This window comes from Carassius auratus, chromosome 34 (genome assembly GCF_003368295.1).
Source record: "Carassius auratus strain Wakin chromosome 34, ASM336829v1, whole genome shotgun sequence".
Lineage (NCBI taxonomy): Eukaryota > Metazoa > Chordata > Actinopteri > Cypriniformes > Cyprinidae > Carassius > Carassius auratus.
Genome location: NC_039276.1, coordinates 22,095,736 through 22,112,318, shown reverse-complemented (window position 1 = coordinate 22,112,318; position 16,583 = coordinate 22,095,736). Strand labels below are relative to the sequence as shown.

The following is a 16,583-nucleotide window of genomic DNA, read 5'->3' as shown; positions in this document are numbered from 1 at the left end:
CACAGGAATAAATTACATTTTAAGAAATATTCAAATACAAAACAGTTATTTAAATCGTAATAATATTTCACTATATTAAATATTTTTCTGTATATTTGATCTTTGGTGTGAATAAAAGACATGAAAACTATTACAGACAGTAAACTTTTGGTGTATGTTTTGGTATTTTTCTTACAAAAAGCTATTGTATGACTTCCAAGGACATTTAACAAGCACATACACTGCACTGCTTACTTACTATGATACTTTCAACCTGATGTTTTGCTCAATTTTATACAGATTTTATAAGAATGAAAGTCATATATGTATGGAACAAAAAATTAGAGCAGGATTACCATTGTTGGTGAACAAAGCCAACTGTTTGTACTTACTGTCAGCATTTGGGCGGCTCTCCATAACCCCGTAGGGAGGGACCAGCAGACCAGCCATACACTGACGATAACTCTGAAAGATACAACACTACAGTCAGTCACATACGAGACCTGGCACAAAAACACTGAAACCAAGAAATGAATCCATTGCTTACAAAACATAAATAAAATATTAACACAAAACTAAATTTAACCCCAATTACTTAGCTTCGTCAGTTATTCCAAATCAGTTACTCCAAAAATATTTTGGACTTCTCAGTCTTCAGCCAAACTTTCCTTAATTTCTTGCCTCTCAAATGTAACGTTTTTTCTAGCCCTTCTCTGCAAATCACTTGCGATATAGAGACACTTCTTATGATCCAATCAACTCCTGATATTTTTTTGGTTGGATATCCAATTTCATTTCAGAACATGGAGGTAAATGGATTGTGAAAAATATTTCTTATGGGTAAAAGAGTTGGTCATATATTAATAAAATGCGCAGACATGCATGAACACACACACATTTTCTCAAAAGCTACAGTATAAGAGACATCACTAACATGAGGTTTGAGTAATGGTAAACATAGTACACACATGAAAAACACCACAAACCTCGTCTCCCAGCTGAGTCTGCTTCCTCTCAAGGTTTTTCTCTTTAGTGCCTAAACATCTAATAACATTTCTTGCAATAGCCACCTAAAATCTAGTTTAGCTTTAGAGCTTCTCCCCAGAACGATAGAATCATCTGAGCACAAATAAGAAAAGCAGTTCCAGAGGAAGAGTCTGTAATCTCTTTAATCAGGTCTGACTGCAGATCAGAAAGGATTAAACTGGATTAAATCAATATTTCTGCATCAAAGACCAGGCGGCACACACAGAGCTTACGATATACACACACTTAAAACATTTCAAATACTATCACAGGTAGCACCTCTTATATTTTACAGTTCACCGGTAGTCTTTCATACTATATGCAATGTATTTTTATACCTTCATCATACATGTTTTAATATAAAAAAACCTAAGTTCGCAATGTTAAAGATAATAGACTTAAACAGATTTTAAAATAGTGCTTATTTCAAAAATTGAAAAAAAAAAAAAAACTAAAGGGTGAACTGAATGTTAATTGTTATTGTTTAAATGTTTATTAAATACTCTACATTTTTGACCCACTTGAATAGGTCTTAAGTAAATTTTTATATGTAATTTGATATTTAATTATATTGTCTTTGAAATATGGATACTAAGCGTAATGAGTGTAGAACTGAATACAGACGAGCACTTACAGTAAATTAAAATCTACTTATGTTAATTATTTGAAAATTGTATGTCATGTATTTAAGTATATTTGTAATTACACATTTCAAATAAAGATGCATTTTAGTATATTTAATATAACTTTAAGTTGTAAATGTAATATTGAATAACACTAATAAAGTATTTTGCATGTGCTTTAGTAGACAGTATGTGAACCTGGACCACAAAACCAGTCATATAAAGGGTACATTTTTAGAAATTTAGATTTATACATCACCTAAAAGCTAAATAAATAAGCTTTCCATTGGTATATTACTAATCAAAAATTAAGTTTGGATATATTTTCAGTAGGAAATCTACAAAATATTTTCATGGGACATGATCTTCACTTAATGTCCTAATGATTTTTGGCATAAAAGAAAAATCAATCATTTTGACCCATACAACTTATTTTTGGCTATTGTTATAAATATACCCCAGCAACTTAAGACTGGTTTTGTGGTCCAGGGTCACATATTACTACATGACAACAGATCTGTAATGATGAGTCAACAGAGTTGGGATCCCTGTGCAGCTTTATTAATAAATCCTCAAAAACTGATAGGCAGAGTTCAATCACCGGTCAAATGGTAACGGTTATGTGACCCATGGAAGTGACAAAATCTATGGCAATGTGTGACTGGTAATGGTTGTAGCACTCCAGCAGTCAGTTGTCTTGAAGATTTAGAGATATTACAGGTAGGGCAGGCATGAATGAAGGTGATCGTATCTGATGGTAAAGTGGGCCACCAGAAGTGACTGGAGAGAAGTTGGACCAGGATAAGTGTTGCGTGCCCCCCACCCCCCATTGCTATAAAGCAATATAAACTATGACCCATCGATTTAATACGTCGTTGACTAAGGCATGGAAGACTGAAGGGCTACTGACCAGCCCGAATGGTGTAATGCCGTTTTCCATTTGTCACACTCACAGATTCAAACTATGCACTGTGGAGGTTGAGCTTGGTGAAATACCTGGCAGTGCGGAGCTGTTCAAAGGCTGCTGGAAGCAGAGGGAACTGGTAACAAAACTTGACAGTAATCTTGTTCAGGCCTCGATGCAAAGGACAAAGTCCCCCATTCTTCTTGCTTATGAAGAAAAACCCGGCAGAAGCCAGAGTGTTAGAAGGTCGGATGAAACCCTTAGGCAGCTCCTCTTTAATGTAAGATTTAACGTCCTCTGACTCCAGTTGTGTTAAGTCTCTGCCCTTAGGAGGTGTCGAGCTGGCTAGGAGTTCAATGGCGCAGTCACTAGAGCGATGAGGTGGAAGTTGACAAGCCTTATTCTTACTAAAAAAGCCTTGGCCAGGTCATCATATTCTGGTGGGAAATTGGGAATGGAAGAAGGTTCCAATATGGGAATAGTTAGAATACATGGTTGGAGACAGCAGTCGGACCAATGGGTTATCTGTTTCTCAGTCCATGAAATCTGTGGATCATGCATCTGTAGCCAGGGAAGTCCAAGAATCGCAGGGTTCTGAGGTGACTGAACAAGGAATAGATGAATGGACTCTGCACTTAGGAGAGCCATTAAACTTCTCAGGAAAATCCAGGCGAAGACTGACAGTGGCGGAGGCTGATGTGGAAGTGGTCTGTAAAGGTTTAGGAGGCGGCGTGCTCATGCTCTGCATTTATCCCATCCAAAGTGCACACACACAGCAGTGAACACACACTGTGAACACACACCCGGAGCAGTGGGCAGCCATTTATGCTGCGGTGCCCGGGGAGCAGTTGGGGGGTCGGTGTCTTGCTCAAGGACACCTCAGTCGTGGTATTGCCGGCCCGAGACTCGAACCCACAACCCTAGGGTTAGGAGTCAAACTCTCTAACCATGAAATGTTTGCAAACACAAAACAAGACTCCACATTGAGATTGAGAGCTGCTTAAATAGTACCACGAATGAGGTGCAGGTAATCAGTCCCACGCACAGCATTGTGGAAATTGAAGTCCGGAGAATGGTCAGTACTCAGGTGACGCAGCCCTCTGGTGGTGATCAGAGGGAGCCACAGAGGCTTGATTTGTGACAAGATCATTAAAACATAAGAACTTAAAATGTACTTTAAGTAAAACCTTATTGACATTATTACAAAGTGCTCTATAAAAAGTGCACGTATAGTGTATTTAGTGAAATGAAAGGCCACTGTGTACAAAATGTACTTAAAGAGATGTTTTCATCAAGTGTATATTACAAGTTATCATGTACTTTTAAGATATGATAGGTACATTAAAAGTGCAAATTCAACAAAATCAAGCACACTTATTTTCCACAAAGGATAAAACAGTTCATAAAATTTTGGTTTGAAAGGATCTAATTTTGACATGTTAACAGTGTTCTACAAAAGCAAGTTATTGAAAAACATTACTGTATAAAAAAAAACCTTAAAAATGTTGCAGAAAAAAAGATGATAATAAGAGAGTGCACAGTCAAGGTTCCTCAACATATCAATAAGCATCTATAACTGACAGATGGGCCGATCGGGCCGTTGGGTGAGGCACTTAACCTTGGATTTCTCTGGTGGAGAACACTAGTATACTTTATGCTGCTTTGGACAAAAGCACTAGCTAATTATAGAGACACAAGAGAGATTAGTGCCCAATTAGTGTTTGGCAAAAGAGCAGGAAGTCCAGCTCGTCCATAATTTATTAAAGATCCCACCACATGCAGCGGTTTCACACATCCCCAAAGGCCATTTGCAATGTCAGTAAATTTAATTAATATCTGTTTTGATCCATCAAACCTAATACAGAACTGAAGATGTTATACATCACTGTCTCTTTATAAAGGATTCAGAATTGAGAACATGCAATAAAACACAGTTGATAAATATCATTATATAGACAGAACGTGACAGAAGAAGCTTATTTTATTACTCTCAAAGCTGAAAGTTCTAGTAATGGGAGGTGCCAATAAATGAAGCTCTGTGACTAATGACATAGGGGTGGCCTGAGCCTTTAACCAGGACACCTGGGACAGTTAATGTGGCCTTTCTGTGCCACAGATTTGAGTGTCTGCCTCTCTGGGGAGTGGACAACTCTCTGAGAGAGGACAAGTAATTATCTCTGACTGATGCATGACATAAATCACACTAACTGAACTTTTATGTGTCGATAAATAACACAACACTAAACACAACAGTCAGAGGGTGAGTGTGCACAATGGGCCCCAAAATCTGTATGGACACTTAAAGGGACAGTTCACCCAAAAATGACATTTCCATTACCATTGTCATCTCATGTGACATGTCAAATCCCATTCACAATCAGCAATCCCTTGTGAAAATGAAGTGCACTCAATTTTATGGAAAGTACACTTGTTGTGTTCTTCTAATCTTAGCAGATCATGTAATATGGATTAAATAAAATACCACTTAAAAAGTGTACTTAAAAACAGCACACTCTCATGACTGATTCTTAACACACTTTTAAAAAGTGCACTTCCTATTCATGTCAAATTAAAAGTTTAACTTTAAAGTACATTTTACATTTATCATAAATGCTTGTCAGAGCATTCAGTAGTATTTTAACCTTATTCCAAAGACAATAAAAATAACTATTAAGTAATTATGTACTTTAGTCATGCTTAAGTGGGTCCTGATAAGTGAATTTAACAATTTAAACAAGAATACATTATTTAATTGCAGTTAACATGCAGATAACTGTATGAAAACTTTCCATTCAGTTTACATTTACAGTAACTTTTCATAAGGGATAACACATTGCATTTTCCAGTCATCTTACAAATAGCATTTCTTTATCTCTAGAAAGGAACCGCTCACATTCTAAAGCTCCAGTACATCTGACAGTTCAGTGCTAATTAGAAATGGCTCTGCCTCTGTCATGTTTCTATTGTATTTGTAATGATTTATCTTTGTATGGTAATCAGACGAATGGCACAAAGCTCTCCTGAGGAGAATTATATTTAATGACAGTATGTAATGCTCATTATTCCACTGATCATCAAATAGGCTCCAGAATAGTTTTGTGAAAGCAGCAGTGTTGACCGGCCCCAAAAAAAATTTCATTTCTGTAACAATTTTATGGAATATATGAAGAATTTAAACTGTACTTTAAACCTGGGTTAAATGGAACTGAGAGTTCTGCATGCTTATCAAATTAGCCCAAATATTACGCAGTATAAACACACAAGTGGCGAGAGAGATGTTCATAGAATTGTGAATGACTGTAAAATTCCAAAAGCACAACAGACTGTCTTTTAGGTCAGAGCCGTAGACTAGTGGATCTCGCTCCAACGTGTGCAACAACTGTCACTTCTGCTACTGTCCTGTGACATAAAGGTGAAAAAGCCCCAAAATGTAATTTAAATGTCTTTAGGACTGATGAGCTGAACATGGGCCCCTATTATGACTTTAGCAGTTTCCATGGTGGTTTTTTGGAGAGACTCTTTTATAAGTAGTCTGGATCGTCACATGTGTTAAGATCTGTATGAGGCGGGTGATAAAGGTAATTAGAGTGTTGTGTTATGCAACTATGAGTCAACTATAAGCTTTTCAAAGGATGAGAGTTCTTAAAGAAAGTAGCCTTTTTTCTAAATTTGATCAGTCACTCCTACATAGTGGAACAAACCTTTACATCAACATTAAAGCATTATAGATGTTTTAACGTATATACACATACTGTATAGCAGTGCAGTTGGTGAGGCACAAACACACAAGGACGAAGGAGATCAACAAAAAGGTATTTTAATAAGAATATCCAGAAGACAGGCAAATAAATCTTCATTACATGAACAAATAAACATCAACGAGAATGGACCCCGAATTATGGAAACCTGAAAGTATTTGTAGAGGAGTAAACAAAAGAACTAATGAGTTAATTACTCAAACACAAGAAAATGAAATGACAATTAGGAGGCAAAGTGACAAAGAGATGTATTGTAGGCTATAAAGATTTAATTGGATTATTGTATTTATGAGTGCAGAATGAAAATTCAACTCAATTCAATAATTTTTAGCTAAATGAATAACACATCCCAATTAAGAAACACAAACATCATGTTTTTGAACCTTGTCACTTTAATAAATGTTAATGCTCATTAATACATGGGTCTTTCTTCAAGCACATTTTGAGTTTGATCTAGTTTTGAGGCGTTTCTCAATGTCAAGGATACTTCCTTGGTAGGACTGGTCCTTATGTCCAATATCAATACAGTAGTAATTTGAACTTTAACATATGTTTACTACAGTTATAACAAATGTTTGCTAACGTAAATAAAAATCTTTAACGCTCCGACTATGTTAACGTTCGACATTTTTTCATTTTTGAACTAACGTTAGATAGCAAAGATGCGCGAATAGGATTGTGGGTGATTTGAGAGCGCGAAGAACGCGAAGGATACACATATGAATCCTTTCCTGTGTATGGGATATTCTTCGAACGAAGGACTCAGTCCTTGGTTGAAAATCCAAGTATCCTCGACATTGGAACAGTCCTTCGCCGGATGTTGATGACGTAGCATCCTCAAAATACTGGCTTCCGAGGATCCTTCCTTGACATTGAGAAACACTTTCTGTCTCTCCTTTTGATTAGTTCATTCTGTTCACTATTCTGTTCTGTTACCTTTGCCTTCATGGATTATCATCTTCTTAGATTGTTTAACTCTTGTGTAGAAACCCTTCAGGAGGGTTTCACCACCTTCGTGGAGTGGGTGCTGGTGAGCATTGACTCGCCATTCACCATTGTTCTTGCCGGCCCCACTCCAGACCCAGAACCCAATCATCCATTGCCCCGCTGTGCGGAGTGTCAGCCACCGAAACCAAAAATCCAACGCAAGAAAGAGCTGAGGACCGCCCTGGAGCCTCCCCGATCATCTGACCAGGTCTGAGAGCTGGCAACAACACATGCGACCCTCCCACTGTTCCACAGCTGAGTCAGGACTTTGAGGATTTAATTGACTTGTAGTCAGTAATCCCAGTCTTCCATCTTCTTCTGAAATATCTGCCTATCCTATTACAGCCATTAAGGCCGTTTATGACCTCCCTGTATATCCTGAATCGACCATGGAGGTCTGTTTTGAACTGTTTGTCTGTACTGAACTATCGGCCTGTCATGTCATGACCTTGGAAGTCGTTCCACTTTCTATGACACAACCTTTCATGGGTGTCTCCATTTGGTGTGTGTGGGCAGTGCTCGCCATCCCTGAACCTTGGGACGGCTCAAAGTACCCTCTCACCCTCCCTTCAGCTCAACATCTTCACCAGCACCTCCTTTTTCTCCTTTCCTCTGCCCTCCCTCAGTCCACTATCAGTGATTTGAGTTCGCCGCAGGTCTGCCAGTTTCCATCTGTGTCATGGCTGGAGAATCCCTCGTCTCTGCCTCCGAGATCATCCTATGGCTAGACTTTCTCCGTCTCAGGCAGTCGACCCAGCGGCTCCACCATTGCTCTTACCTCCCTCTATCGACTCCACCGTGGGCCATCATTTTGGCTGCGGTCTAGTCCCACCTGGCTCCTCCACTTGCTCCAAATCCCTCCTTCTCCATCCTCGCACCATCTGATCCTCATTGGTCCCTTCTGTTTCCTCACTGGCTTCTCTCTGGTCATCTGCCTGCCTCTCTTCCTGCCCATGCCAACACCTTGTCCTCCCCCCTCCCTCCCTCCATTGCTCGCCTTGCTATGGCATGAGGTCCCACCTTCCGAGAGGAGGGAGTACTGTAACAAATATGGACTTCTGTTGTGTTTTCATTTAGTTTTTGTCTTCATGCCCATTTTGAGTTTGACCTAGTTTCTGCCTCTCCTTTGGACACTCTCAACATTGTTCACCTGTGTTGAGATGCATTTGTATGCATTATCTTAATTTGGTCTGTGCATGTAAGTTGTTCCCTTTCAGTTCTTCCTGGTACGGTATTGTTGATCTTTTGCTGCGTGTTCCCTTTGCCTTCATGGATTATCATTTTGGATTCTATAAAATTCTTGTGTAGATGACCTTTTGTCTTTGTGTGCCTTTCCTCTACACAGTGTTACAATAATATTTATATTATTAATTTACATATATGTTCATTTTGTTTCAAGTAACAAAAGTGTTAGTATGCTTTTAGTTTTAGTTTAGTTAACCCTGCATATATGCTATACACTAAACTATAATGACTTAAATTATGTACAGCAACAGAACACTGATAATTTACCCATCATCCCATGGGGCTTTACTGGGGTGCTGTGACTGGAGGAGACATGGCAGCCCAGAGGTGCTTAGTGGAGGCTGATATACTGTACAATTACACAGTCAGATGCACAAACAGCACACACAAAATCACATTTCTATTAAAATGAGTTTCCAATAGCGGGAACACCCAGACTCTCAATAAACAGAATACAAAATAACACATGCATACATGCGCGTGTGCACACACAAAGCTGGAAGGAGACAATACTGTATGTGAAATACTGTATATAAATATCACCCAAAAATGGTCACTCACTTGAACATATGATGAAACAAATACAAGTGCACACACATACACACACACACACACACACACACACACACGTGCACATGTATGCTGTGCAGAGTGATACTAAATGTGGCAGGATTTGTTTCTTTACATTGCAGGCATCCAACCTGAGCAGAGTAATGAGTAATGAAGCCTTCATGCTCAGGGTGTGTGAATATCTCAAGCAAACTCTTACATAACCAGCCTCTACACTTGAAAACCTCAGAGAATCACATCTCTGATCAGACAGAAAACAGCAAGACATTAAACTCACTAGATCAGCCAAAACAAATCAAGAGTAGAACGGAGTCATCTAGATTTGAAAAGATCAACATTTCTGTGATATTCATTATATAACCAAGCAACATATCTTGATTATTTTTGTGTCATTGTTTGCAGTTTTTGTTTTATTTTGTAATATAAGAATTTGATATAAATTGTATGTAATCAATTAAAACTGCTTGGATTCAGTAAATAATAATAATAATAATAATAATAATAAATTATACTTTATAATACTTTTCTTCAGCAGTGATGCATTAAACTGATAAAAAATGACAGTGGACAAAAATATGAAGCAGCACAACTGTCAACATTGATAATAATCAGAGCTGTTTTTGAGCAGCAAATCATCATATCAGAATGATTTCTGAAGATCATGTGACTCTGAAGTCTAGAGTAACGATGCGTAAAATACAGCTGCGCATCACAGCAGTAAAATTCGAGCTCATTTAAATTGTAAAAATGTTTCACAATATTACTTTTGTATGGTTGCACTTTAGATTTGTTCACTTGTGTACTAGGGGTGTAACGGTACGTGTATTCGTACCGGACCGTTTCGGTACAGGGCTTTCAGTACGGTGGACGTGTGACCGAATGACCACATGCAATATTTTGTTTGCGGAACATATTTTTTTGTTTCCAAACGAACATATTAAGTGGCGGAAGTCTCCGCGTTCAGCGCAAATCCCACCCTGCAGCTGATTCTAAGGCCAGCGACACACTGGATGCGTTGCACAAGCGTCTCAGCTGCGTGGCGTGTCTGTTTTTAATTCGGCTCCCATGTTAACAGGTTAGAGCTTGCAGACTGCCTGCGTGAGACGCGCAGAAAACGCGTGCATGCTAGAAATAGAACCGACGCCTATTTTTCACGCGACACGTGCGCATGTTGAAAGCGTTTATAGGCTAAATATAATAGGAAAATATGTTTATGTCATTTTGTACACAAATACATATTCATTCATGACATTTTGATATTTGAAAGTCTATAGGTTGACAAATTCAGATATAAATGTAATTTAAAAAATAAATAATTATCGATTTTCAAATGTTGCACCTGTCAAACATAGTCTATTTTGCCGTCAATACTGTTGACGGTGTCCTTTATCAGTAGGCTTTATATTTATGCTCAACGAAGTATAGATGAAGTATACATGAAGTATAGTCTGTCGGCGGCTTCCCTCTATGTCACCTACAGCAGCAGCAACGCGCCAGCACCGGGTCAAGCACGGTTCTGGTGTGTAAAGACACAGAAAATGCGAGGCAGCCGCCACGCTCCTGACACGCAAGCAGAGACGGCCGGTGACACACTGGTTGCATGGCGTGAGCGTGGCGTTTCTGCTGCGTGTCAGTTGCGTGATGGCTGCTTCGGGTTTTCTGTGTCTTTACACACAGCTTGACGCGGTGCTGGCACGTTGCTGCTGCTGTAGGTGACATTATTTATTTTTTAAATTACATTTATATCTGAATCTGTGCTCGTAGTCCTATTGGAGGCTCCAAATTTGAATTATTGTAACATAATACGATAGCCTCCACCACCCAATGGGAAAGGCGTTGACGGGAGATAGGTCTTCCTCTGTAAGAATCAAGCCCACGAGACAAACAGCTGATTGCTCTTACGAAGTGTATGTGTTCTCTGAACGTACATATGCAGAGTACGAACAGGACATAAAGTGTGCAACCTCTCCTCCTCTGGGGTTGCAAAGGGTGGAGGATGAAAAGCTAGCCGGTTCACTGATTGAACTGCCCTCGCGTGATCAAACACTTTTGGTACGAACGCAGGGTTAGTTCTAAAAGTTACCTTTTGAACACCCGGAGTGAACATCATGCATGAGGAGTGAACTGATAAAGCAGGTAGTTCACTCACCCTTTTTGCTGTAGTGAGAGTGAGCAACAGATCCGTCTTTAGAGCTAGTAGCTTCAAGGCAATTTTATCAATGGGTTCAAAAGGGGCTTTTGAGAGCGTGTTCAGAACCACGGACAGGTCCCAGGGCGGGACCAGCGGCTTCGATACTGGGTGTAACCGACGTGCACCTCTCATAAACCGACAGACGAGAGGGTGCTGGCCAATAGTACACGAGTTAATACCCACATGACATGCCGAGATAGCCGACAGATAAACCTTAACCGTAGAAAAGGCTCTGCCCTTATCTAGAAGGTCCTGTAAAAAAACAGCACATCCGAAACTGAACAAAAGAAAGGAACAATGTTACACCCTGGTTACACCTAGTATCGAAGGAACAATGTTCCTTTCTGCGCACCAACTCTCAAACACCCTCCATTTGAGTTTATATAAAGAGCGCGTTGAGGCAGCCCTCGCATTCTGAATTGTCTCAATCACTTTTGGAGGTAACCCAGCTGCATCCAGATTTAGCCTCTCACGGGCCAGGCCCAGAGAGCTAGTTTCTGAGGGGAAGGGTGAAATATTTTCCCCCGTGCTAGTGAGAGGAGATCTCTGCGCGCTGGTAACGGCCATGGCTGGTCGTAGAGGAGTTGCGCAATCTCCGCCACCCAAAGTCTCCCCGGCCAGTATGGCGCGATCAGAATCATTACATGTTTTAATTCCCGAACCCTTCGTAGTGTCGGCTCGATCAGGCTCAACGGAGGGAAAGTGTAAAGTAATACGTCTGGCCACTCGTGGGCTAGAGCATCCACACCCAACGGTGCATCGTTGCCCACCAGAGAGAAGAACAGGGGACATTGTGCATCTCCATTCCCCGTACAGAGGATTCCCTCTGGACAGTAAGTCTGCTCCCCTGTTCATTATTCCTGGAACATGTGTCGCGCGTAATGACAGGAGGTTTCTGCTGCTCCACATAATCAGGTCTTTCACTAACAAATGGAGCTTGTGAGAACGCACTCCTCCCTGTCGGTTTATGTAGGCTATCACCGTTGTATTGTCTGTCCTGACTAATTCGTGATGATTCTTGAGAAAAAGCACAAAATGTCTCAGAGCTAGTAACACTGTAAGTAGTTCTAGAAAATGTATGTGCTTTTCTCTCAGTGACGAAGACCAAACTCCCCTCACTGTTCTGCCCTCGAACACTGCCCCCCAGCCCGTGAGAGATGCATCTGTTGTCACCACTTTCCTCAATAGTACAGGACCCAGAGGACATCCTGTCCTGAGAAAAGACGGGACTCTCCAATGACAGAGAGCGCTCATGCATTCTGGTGAGACTCGCACTCTGCGGCTGAGACGGCTCGTGGGGCAAATGCCCTGTGACGCTGTCCAGTTCTGAAAATCCCTCATTCTCAGCAGTCCCAGGGGAATCACTGGGTCCATCAGACCCAGTAGTCGAAACACATTCGGAAAGAGACCAAACTCTCTCGTTGAAAGAGGGAGAGGCAGTTGAGAAATGTTTTGATGCGTTCTTCTGATAGGAACGCTCGAAACCCCACTAAATTCAACCTGAGACTCAAGTAGACTATTTCCTGTGAAGGAATTAGACAACTTTTCGTTTGGTTTATCTTGAAACCTAATCTCTCCAGATGCGTCTCTAGTGTGTGTGTATCGCTCTCTGCTTGAGGCGAGACGGTGCGCAGATGAGCAGATCGTCCAGATAGGTGAACCAATCCCCTTGACGAATACTTTGACACAAAGTTCTAAGTGAAAGCATTTTGAATTTGTATATTCTGAGGTGTTTGTTGAGGACCCGTAAATCTAAAATGGGACGGAGACCTCCCCCTCGTTTGGGAATCACAAAATAAGGGGAGTAGAAGCCCATCTGGCTTTCCTCCATTGGAATCATTCTTATCACTCATTTTCTCATTGAAGAGGATATTTCTTCCTCTAAAACCTGAACTGCTTCCCCTTGGGCCACTGAAATCACCACTCCATTGAACACAGGAGGTTTTACAGTGAATTGAAGTCTGTATCCTCTGTCTATCGTGGTTAAAACCCAGGGATGAACTGCGCATGCGCACCAGTTCTCCACTTGAGCAGCGAGTGAGCCCTTCCCGGCTTCGCTCACTGGCGGTGCTGTGGCACCCTCTAGTGGCGAATGGGGGGAATAGCGCTCCATCGAAGGAGTTATATTCGTTATTTTTTGTGATTGTTTTTCTTTTTTGTGATATCTTTTTATTTTCATCCCGCTCTGTGCCCTCGGCCCTTGGCCTGGATGCAACAGAGAAAACTTTATTTGTGAAGCGATACCAACCTCGTAAGTGGAGGGAGAGACAATTCGTTGGGGGGCGCCAGGTGAACATGTGCCATTTTCCCGCAAACAGTGGACTTTGAACTGCCCACATGAACACTTTGCCCATTTAGATTTCTTCTCCGTTTCCCTACGGGAGGGAGAAAGGAATCGTTTTGAAGGGATGGTACAGAGAAACCCTGAGTGCTGTCTCCAAACCTTCTTGTTGCCAAACTGGTCTCAGGTCGACCACCTCTTTTTGTTCCCTTGAGGGGGGGCAGACCGGTGTTTCGCTGCTGCGGCTGTGAACGATTGTTTCGGTTTCACGAAACCAGGCTTTGACTTAGGGCCTGCACTTCCCGGCTGCTGTGGTGGAGCAGGACGGGAAGGTTGATAATCCGAATGACCTCCTCTACCTGAAGGCCTGAAATTCAGACGGCTTGGGTGATAAGGACGAGCTGCCGGCTTTCTGGGGAGACAGACCTCGAATGCTTCTCCCTCTTTTTTCTGCAGGTCACATTGCTAATGCATAGCTGTTACCATCGCGTCGAACAAGGCCTTCGGATCGATAGGGGCATCCAAGAACTCCACTTTGTCTTTGTCAGAGAGGCCTTACAAACACAGCCATAACGATCTCTCTCCCACAACCGCTAAGCCCATACTCCGACCGCAACTTTGAACTGCTCCGCGGGACGTGCGCAGGTTTAAATCTGCAATGATGCATATCTCCTTCCAGAGCGCTGGGTTGGGAGAACCGGAGTCCAGCTGACGCCCCATGTCCTCTAATAACTCCGCTTGATAGGCTGTAAGGAGGGACGTTGCTTTCAAAGCACGTCCTGCCAGTGCAGAAGATTTATAAATCTTTTGAAAAACAGAGGCGGCGAAGCGCTTTGTTTTCCCTGGCAACGAAGCCCCGGTTGAAGAGAGCGCTGCCCTGCGGCTCGGGTGCAAGTGATTCGCCACAGATGATTCTACAGGGGGAGGATCTGCCATCCCCAAATTCTCCATTCCTTGGACATCTAGCCTCGAGAAGCCCTTAACAGGTACTCGGTGGGAAAAAGGCTTATCCCAAAACCTCTTCATTTCAGCCACACAAGCCGGGACGGCTGGAATAAACTACCTTGCTGGAGGGAGACGTGACGGAAGTCTCTTTCCGTCATACAAGTCTCTTTTAGCCCCTTTATCTGCTGGTTGGGATGGCCAGTCGATCGACATTCTAGCCGCAGCCCTGCAACAGACCTCGATAAGATCTGTATCCATCTGCACAGGGGAGGGTGAGCTCTCATCCTGTGCACTCGGAGGATGCGACTGCATCGGGGGAAGAATAGCATCTTCATCATCGTCATCCTCATCCTCGAGGATGGTCGACAAAACTTTGTCATCGTCATCTTCCTCTCCCGCTAACGGATCTCCAAACAGCGGGGGAAGGACGGGTGACACCTTCTCCATCATCTCACCCCAGGAGCTGGAGGCCTGTTGGCAATCCATCGATTCCTCTCTGGGTTGAGTAGAGAGGCATGGGTCCGACTTCCCAGCTACTGCAACGTGAAGCCTTCGCTCTCTGGTTTTGACCGAGAACTTTGCACAGTGGGGACAGCCCTCGGGGTCGGTCAACGCTGCCTGAGCGTGTTTAGCACCCAAGCAGGAGATGTAGAGACCATGTGAATCTTTCGCAGAAATCCACATTCCGCACGCACATGGATGAGGAGGACGGCCCTGTCCTCCGGGGCTCTCCGGCTCTTTTGCAGTGGCCATGAAGCCTGCACTCTCTTCGTACGGTAAGCCCACCACAACGTGACAGCTAGTACGGAGCTGTGCTGCGACAGAGAGCTCTTTTCCTACTTTATTGGTGCGTGGTGAGCGTGGCAAAAAACTCGAAAAAAAAATAATAAGTAGAAAAACTTAAAGTAGAAAACTCGCCTTGACGCGTTAGTTATCTCACTCTTAAGTGTTAGGTCACTCGACAAACGTTTAGAATATATTGCGTTTGGGACGTTACCTTGCGGCTCCGTCGATAAACTGCTTAGCAATAATTCTCCAAGTCTGCTGAGGTCAGCTTCTGAAATCTTCACGGGGAAGAGAACGAGAATGATGAAATGGCAGGAAGCTGCGATTTATATACACGGAGCAGGACTCCCTGATCACTGTAGCGATTGGTCTGCCATGGTTGGCAGACGTGGTGTTATTGGTGCTTACGCGATCGGCCAAGCCTGAGGCGGTCCCATAGTGAGATACCGAACGAATGTTAGAAAGAGAACTCCTCATTAGTGTTTTTACTTTAAACTCAAGCTGATTTCATCTGTAGCAATGCAGAAAGCCAATATATCAACAGGAAATGAAAGCAATTCTTACTGAAATAAGCCATTGTGGAGGTGGTCTGCAAAACTTATGCAAAAAAGAAAATAAATAGTTTATGAAAGACCATCTGTGAGATCTTTGCCACCCTGACAATAAAACACAGAACTAAAAACAGTGTCCATCACCATGACAACAGTAGCCTGCTTCATGCACTGAGATAATTAGAGATTGTCTTTGGAGTTTTTTTGACGGTAAAGATTAAGGAGTGTTTCCAGCATCAGCGGGGCATCAGACCATTAACAGACAGTGTGCTTGCTGGAAAACAACAATGTACTTTATTCAGAAGCCCAACTCTTTGATTTGTCTTTGCAACCAATAAAACCTCAAATTAATCATTTTCATTTTTAAAAGTAATGTCTTATCATTGCAACCAACGAATAATTAATAGTAGCATTTGTTTTGTTTTTTTGATAAACCCTATAGGTACTGATCATTAGGATCATTATTCGGGACAGAGCAGAGATATAAAGTCAAACTAATGCCTCAATTAGGAAGAAGGTACAAATGTAAGGAGATGAAAGCCACAACAACCATTAATAAAACAACGGCAAAGAGAAAGATACAGCAATCAACCAGAAGATAGATGGCATTACTTAGAAAAATCCATGTCTGGGGCAAAAAAAGAGCTGTGTGGACGTGCAATCTTCAAAACCGTATGTTTGAACCAAATCTAACACTGCCCACATACCTTGAGTGAAGTACGGAGGAGGAAGCTGAG

General features: G+C 41.9%; 1 protein-coding gene across 3 annotated transcripts in view; it reads right to left on the bottom strand.

The window, feature by feature from the left end:
* LOC113053515 (rap guanine nucleotide exchange factor 4-like) overlaps window positions 1-16,583 on the bottom strand; it is a 70,109-nt gene that overhangs the window by 29,193 nt on the left and 24,333 nt on the right. For all 3 annotated transcript variants that reach the window (XM_026218628.1, XM_026218629.1, XM_026218630.1), the window contains one exon: window positions 372-444. In XM_026218628.1, coding sequence (XP_026074413.1) covers window positions 372-444 — 73 coding nt within the window. The remainder of the gene's footprint in view (window positions 1-371; window positions 445-16,583) is intronic.